The sequence below is a fragment of the Triticum aestivum genome, chromosome 2A, assembly GCF_018294505.1.
Source record: "Triticum aestivum cultivar Chinese Spring chromosome 2A, IWGSC CS RefSeq v2.1, whole genome shotgun sequence".
Taxonomy (NCBI): domain Eukaryota; kingdom Viridiplantae; phylum Streptophyta; class Magnoliopsida; order Poales; family Poaceae; genus Triticum; species Triticum aestivum.
The window spans coordinates 676687279-676694363 of NC_057797.1; the positions used below are offsets into that span (position 1 = coordinate 676687279).

General features: G+C 42.8%; 1 protein-coding gene across 2 annotated transcripts; it reads left to right on the forward strand.

Annotated features, from left to right (window-relative positions):
• Nucleotides 1-476: 476 nt before the first annotated feature.
• LOC123185888 (uncharacterized) lies at nucleotides 477-5731 on the forward strand. Of its 2 annotated transcripts, none has more exons than XM_044597702.1 (14): nucleotides 477-790; nucleotides 1703-1816; nucleotides 1918-2016; nucleotides 2108-2238; nucleotides 2320-2586; nucleotides 2736-2917; nucleotides 3404-3450; nucleotides 3788-3868; nucleotides 3951-4079; nucleotides 4161-4285; nucleotides 4358-4624; nucleotides 4942-5075; nucleotides 5163-5249; nucleotides 5317-5731. In XM_044597702.1, exons 2-14 carry the CDS (start codon nucleotides 1729-1731, stop codon nucleotides 5459-5461), a joined length of 1782 nt encoding a protein of 593 aa, XP_044453637.1. In that variant the 5' UTR covers nucleotides 477-790; nucleotides 1703-1728; the 3' UTR covers nucleotides 5462-5731. The 2 variants fall into 2 exon arrangements, with proteins under 2 accessions (XP_044453637.1, XP_044453636.1); XM_044597701.1 differs by having other exon boundaries at nucleotides 1718-1816.
• Nucleotides 5732-7085: the final 1354 nt, after the last annotated feature.

Below are 7085 nucleotides of genomic sequence, written 5' to 3' on the forward strand. Positions count from 1 at the left end.
ACCCAGTGGCAGGCTCCGGCCACGGGATGCGTGAAGATCAATGTGGACGCGGCCGCACCAAGGCAGGCTCGCTTCGGGGCTGTGGGTGCAATCTGCAGAAGTTCAGATGGTCTGTTTTTGGGAGCTTCTGCGTTGATCATGGAGCATATTGGGGATCCGGAAACGCTAGAGGCCATGGCGATAAGGGAGGGACTTGCACTTGCGGAGGACTTGTACCAAAGGCGCATTCATGTTGCATCGGATTGCAAGAAGGTAGTAGACTCTCTGAAGAAGGAGGACGCATCTCCATATGGTGCTATTGTCCATGAGATATTAAGCCATTCTATAACTTTCGATATGTGTAAGGTTAGCCATGAATTTAGGAGCTCAAATTATGAAGCTCACAGCTTAGCGAAGCATGCTCTATCTCTCGGGGGTGGACGCCATGTGTGGTTAGGCCATCCCAGAGATCTTTCTTTCGTCCCTGTAAACATTGTGACGAATCAATAAAAAGCTTCGTGAGTTGTCTCAAAAAAAAAGAATCAAATAAAATAAAAAGGCACGCCCCTGGCTGGCCCCAATCGATCGGAAAGGAGCGGAGAGCAGGAGAGGCGTACTAGGGTTTCGCCGCCGCCGCTTGAGTCACTTCCCCGCCATTGAAAATCGGCCCCTCCCCGCCCGTGGAGGCTCGTCCTTCCTTCCACGAGCCTCACGGTGCCTGCCCCGCCTCGTACGTCCGACGGCTGTACAAGATCACGCCGTTGAACCGAAGCCCTACGCTGGCCAGCCTCTTTGTCCTGCCCAAAGGAAGGTAACTTTCCTTCTTCTATTATCTTTAGATCCGCACGATTTTGGTGGAGGAAATAAAATAATTTGAAATGTATTGAGTTGTGAATGGATTAGTACTTTGATTCATGTTTTCATCGTCCTGCGGCTGGATTGGATTACGAATTGCAAAAAAAATGTAGGACTTGGTTGCACAAAGTCTATTAGATAAATATAATCTTCATCTGGATTCTGGACGCGCCTCCTGCCCCCAAGCCCCCTCCTCCTCTTCGCATTGCCTCTTCTAGACGGACAAGGGGAAATCTTTAAAATGAGTGTTTTCAGTTGTGTGCCTGCATATAGGGTTTCTATATCGTGTTTTTGGGTGGACTAGCTAAGTAGTACTCCCTCCGATGAAATCTGAACTAAAACCACGACACTTACTTTGGGACCGAGGGAGTAGAAGAGAACAGGTTACACATTGTCCGGTGGAATGTAAAGCCTAGGTTTGACTACTTTAATCCCAGTGTACTACAACCTGTGCCACAAAATATGGGGTGTAGGTGAGCCCCTTTCTTCAGTTGTGATTGTGGTAAACCCTTTACTCCAAGATGATACCAGACATTTATGTTTTGGGGGAGCAAGGTGGCACTTTAAATACAGTTGGACACAACCTAGGCTAGACATCAGGTGTAACAGTGGACAGGCCTTTTCACGTCAGCACTCCATGCTATAATTGCTAGCTGATAATAGAGCTAAGAAATGATGCTATTCGTCCACCTTCTTCGGGGACCCCAACCAAAATTATCACCTTTGGTGTTTTGGGCAAGTCAAGAACCAGCAACCCTGACATAAGGTCATTATTAGCGTTCCTGATTATTTGCTCGGTTATAATTTTATATCGCTGCTTCACCTCTTATGACACCACATTTTGCCCTATTGTTTTACTTTCTAAAAGAAAGTTCTGCTCCAGTCTTGAAAAAGATGCGGAAAGCTAAGAGGGGCGGTGATCATCTCACTAGAAGCTTTTGTAAGAGCAGAATAGCTTCCAAGAATGAATCATTGGTCTCAGGTATGCTAGATCTTCCTCTTTTCTGCTAGGTTTCCCCTTGTGTTTTCAGTGCTTTATTTGATTATTCACAGTTGTCTTAATGTTTTGTTTCCTTCAACTAGGCCGCTTCCTTGGGGACTCTGATCAAGGTGTTCCGTCTGGGCTCAGTGATAGGCTATCATATTTGACTAGAAGTGTTGCCTCTATTACTTTATACAATGGTAATTATATATGCTTAGTCTTCATAGTTTTCCAACAAAATATATTGGAACACAACCAGTTATAAATAATTTGAAATGCAATCTTCTGTAGGAGACACAATCTTATTTTCATGCTCGGGCATAGTTATGGAACGCCAGGGGCGCCACCTTACAAGGTTTTTGACCTCTGCAAGTTTGGTTAGAGCTCTCAATGCTACAAATAAAGACCATGATGACTTGAAGGTTGGCACTGACAATCATGCTTTACTAATTTGCTCACTTCTGATAATTGTGTGCTTATTTTTTTGGCGTACCGTTTTGTAGATTCAAGTGCGCCTAGAAGGCAAGGAAGTGTATATGGGGGGGATGGCTGAATTTGATTTAGATCGCAACTTTGCTGTTGTCGATGTCCATGCGTTCCTTGATGTTCAGGTTGGATCTTTCCAACATGCACAAATTCTGCCCCATGGTGAGACATTAGTAGTTATAGGGCGTCGCGTCTCTGGTGAAATAATAACCAAGAATGTGGAATTGGATGGTGATTCAAGGGTATCTGAGGATGATGAAGATCTTGATTGTAAAATCTCAGAGGTACACTTGCATGACGATATGAGCATTTTATTCTATTTCTGTTATGCATGGAGGCAATAAGAATGATTTTGTATTTAACTGTTGGTCCATGCAACTTAATTTTGTTCAAATTTAACCATTGTTTTCTGTCACCTTTGTTGTGTTCTTAGGCTTGGGAAGGTGGGCCACTTCTTTCTGTTGATGGGATGGTTGTTGGCATGAACCTTTTTCTGACTACTAGAAGAGCTGTTTTCCTACCATGGGGCACAATTCTCAAGCATCTGGAGTATTACTGGACATCCCAGCAAAAGAAGACTGGTCTTGCACGGCCAAAAACTTCGAAGGCCTCTAGGTACGTCAATTATGTGTGCCCTTTTGTTCACCGACTCTTCTACATTTAGCTCTTCTCGTAAAGGAGCTAATAAGGAAAGCCTTTTTGCGTGTCAGACAACATATGCATGCAATAATCTGAATCATTTGCTGCTGTTCCTTAGCCTATTTGGCATCTGCGCTTTGCAATTCACAATGTTTACTTTTATATTAACTTGTTCCTTTGCCACCTCAACGAAAATATTTTCCAACCTCTGGCATGTATCACTGATTCACAGTTGCCATGTACTAGATTAGCCGTAGTTCTTGTGCCAAAAAATAGTCATAGTTCTTTTTCAATGTTGAAAACTATGTTTTTCTTATCGGAATGTGTATTATGTTTTCATGAAACAGTTTTCACACAACTTGAGGTCCTTAGGTTTTGGCACCATTTTGTGAATGAATGCACTGGTTTGATCCATTTTGCATTTTGGTTAGTAGTCAACCTAGTCATTTATATGTTCGGCAGGTTTGGAGCAAGACCCATAGGTGAGAAATCTAACAGCCATCCAGAAGGTGAGCACACAGGCACTCCTTGAAACTGCTTAACATTGTGGTATTATGCAAATTCTTGCAGTTTGTAATGGTAGGTATTTAGAAGCTGTGTAAGTCTAGTGTTTACATTTGTATATCAACTAGTCTGCCCTTTTCACTTATATTCTTATAATGTTAGATCTTATCGATTAGCATATGTACACTACATTCTTGGGTATGTTCATTTATGCCGACTTCTAATGTTTGTTGTTGCTCCGGCTGTTGTCATCATGCTGATCATGTGCAGAATCTATGTGAATTTACTTTCTGTGTATAGTATTATTATATGTCAGTGCTGATCATTTCACCTTGTTGTCAGTGCATGGAGATATTCTCAACCAGGAGCAGTTAGATCTAGACTCCATGGGTTACCCTAAGTTACCATCCTCCATGTTAGGAGGTGTGTGATGCTTCTAATTTTTCTGACCTTTTATAGCAATCCTGTACCACTAACTACTGTTCTACAATGTATATTCCTCCAGCTGGTATGATTTTGGTTAATACTTTTGAAGAGACTTTTGGCGACATACATGGTGAAGGTGTCTGGAGAAACTTTGGTGAACGAGCTTCTAACATAAATCGCAATGTTGTCGCACTGGCTTCATTCAATGGTGATTTTACAGTAATGTGCCATTTACTGTTCATCTCTGTTTTGATTACAAATAGCTAATAGCCAGAATCATGGCATGCAGGAAAAAGAAGGGTTTTTGCATGCACGGTTTTTTTTATTGAATGGAATGGATCTACGATGATTTTGACATCAGCAAGCTTGGTTAGAAATTCCGGTGATGAGAACAAGATTGTTGAGAACTTGAGGGTTGGTGCTCCTTGTTCTGTGACTGCTTTCTTTTGAGGTGTTGCTTAAGTCTCATCACTGTATTGTTTGCAGATTGAAGTGTTGCTTAACAGCCAATTCAGAGAAGGGACGTTACAGCATTATAGTCTACATTACAACGTTGCTCTAGTCAGTGTCAAGGATTATCGTGCTCTTCGTCCATCTAATACTCTACTTCATTGGAAAAAGGATTTTGAAGTAGCAGCTGTAGGGCGTTGCTTCGAATCAGGTGCGCTAATGGCTACTACTGGGGAGCTGGTTTCCTGGACAGGCACACTCGATTGCGATTTTCTCGCAACTTCAACGTGTAAAATCACTAAGGTAATCCTGTATTTTTTATTCCCTAATTTTTCATGGTGATAGTAAGTACTCTATTTTTTTACAAGGTGTAATTTGACTGTCCAAAAGCTAGCTTTGACTGTAAATTCCCCCGACATTATTTTGCTTGCAGTTAACATGGGCATGACAAAGTACTTTGGTATACATTTATTTTGACAAAACCTAGATATTATTGGATTAATCAATGGTCAAAGCTTGAATTTGGACAAGACAAAATACGCCTTGTATTTCTGAAGAAAGGAAGTATAGTTGCGTCTATTTGGAATAGAAATCATACCTTGTTCATGTCAACTTGCCAGGCTGGGATCGGAGGCCCTCTTGTTACTCTTGATGGGGATGTTATTGGCATGAATTTCTATGATAAGAGAATAGGAACCCCTTTCCTGTTATTGGTGGACATTTACAAAATTCTAGCATCGTTTGAGATAAAAAGGTATTCAAGTGCATATCACATAAGTTCTTTTCTGAATAATTCAAGCAGCTGGCTGGAGCATAATCTTATTATTGGTATGTTTGCCAGTGAACTTGGTGAAGTTGGCAATGATAGGCACCCCCCTGGAGCGCCTTTTTGGAAAATGGATGAAGATGACAAAACTAAGTTAAACAGGTTGGTATTCTGATGCATACTAAGCTGGGTTAAGTTTTGGCCAAATTATCATTGAATTGAACTGCAGGTGGCCTGTGCTCATGCCTTGCTGGCGCAATCCTGACTATGTGGATGAGGATAAATCTGATGATGATGAGTTTGGCTTCGAACCTGAATCCGGCCGCATGCCGAGTTACGGTTACTTTAAGGGAAGGAAACTCATGCTCTTTTAGATGCAACCCTTGATTGGTCACACAATCCCCATATCATTGCTCGTTTGAGATTACAGAAGTAACCTTTGGCTTGCTGAAGTCTTAGTATGTGCAATGTTTGTAGCTTGGAAGCTATGTTGTGTAATACTCCAAAACTATTGTGCAACAATGGAGTAGCACAGTGGCAGAACTACACCCCAGGCAGCCTGGGCTCTAGCTTAATCCCAAATCCTATGAAGCATCTCCTTAAGGAACATAATTAATTTTGAACAAATTTGAGGTCATAGCTTACACTATAAGGCTCAGCCTCGGGCTTCACTGGTTTCTGGGTCTGCACTTGGAGGAGCATGTCGTGGTAGTTCAAGTTACACTATCGACTCGTTAAGATGAACTAATTTGCTGCCCGTGGTGTTTGTCGCATGCTGTTTTGGGCACAAATCAATGTTCCGTATTGGAAGCCTGCCACCCTTATAGGACGGGTTCCGCTGCAAATGTAACCCTCACTGGCATGTGGGGCCCATATGTTTGTGGCTGATGATCTGTGGCTTTTGGGCATGTTTGGAATTTTGGATACTTCATTAGTGGTGCGTTTGGTAGCCTGCATTAGGCCTATCCAGGCTTGCGCGGAATGTTTTTGACTTCTTTGATTGCTTGGGTTGCATTGAAAAGTTAGCCTGCGCGGAACTTAAATCACCTCTGAATTTGCATTTAGATGGACGGCCGACAGTCTAGGGAGCACATGGGTGAGTTAAGCACCTCTGAATTTGCATTTAGATGGACGGCCAACCGTCTAGGGAGCACATGGGTGAGTTGGTTGCACGAGATGGCGCTAGTACTCCCTCCGTCCGGAAAAATTTGTCATTAAAATTAATAAAAAAAGATGTATTTAAAACTAAAATACAGTAGATATATTTTCTTTTATTTATTTCGATGACAAGTATTTTCGGACGGAGGGAGTACTATATAGCCTTGAAGAGCCTTGAAGGTGGTTTCTTCTCGTATCTTCACTAATCTCTTTTCTTTCGCCCTTTCTAATCTACACAACAGTGCTTCAATTTAAGATAAGCTTTACATAAAAAAGATGCACATCAATATAATGGTTCCATTTTTGCGATCGTAGTTTCGTTGTTCGTAAACGTGTTCATGTTTGAAGCTATTTTGAATGAATTTTGTTGAATTCCTCGCACATGGTCAATTGTGTTATGATTAATTAACATGCTTTATTACGGGAAAATCCCTGCTTGTATTAACCGCAGGCGGTTGCTGTTTAGGCAACCATCGCGCTGGTTCGCATACGGACGCCTCTTCAAATGGACGTGTACCTATATATAGAAAATCATCAATGAAAGATACTACGGTTCTACCATTTTCCTGTTCATTTGCATTTAGACTCAAACACATTATTAGCACGCTCGACATTTGAGGACATTTGAGTGTCTTCGGTTCCGGCGTCTCCTTCGTGGCGCTCGCCATCGAGCAGCCGCTCCGCCGCTGGTCGTGGCTGCGCCAGTCCGCGCCCGCGCCAGACCTTGGTTGCGCAGGACCGTGTTCGCGCCCGCGCCAAGCCGTGGCCGGCCCCGTTCGCCGACGCCGCGGCCAGTAGCCCGCCCGTGGCCGCGCTCCCGCGCTCCGTCCATTGCTGTGG

What these genes read in the sequence shown, in the direction of transcription:
- LOC123185888 (XM_044597702.1), top strand. Translation starts at nt 1,729, where the DNA reads ATGCGGAAAGCTAAGAGGGGCGGTGATCATCTCACTAGAAGCTTTTGT. An exon ending in AGATTGTTGAGAACTTGAGG is followed by an intron (nt 4,286 to 4,357) that starts GTTGGTGCTCCT and finishes TATTGTTTGCAG; the next exon opens with ATTGAAGTGTTGCTTAACAG. An exon ending in GCATCGTTTGAGATAAAAAG is followed by an intron (nt 5,076 to 5,162) that starts GTATTCAAGTGC and finishes TATGTTTGCCAG; the next exon opens with TGAACTTGGTGAAGTTGGCA.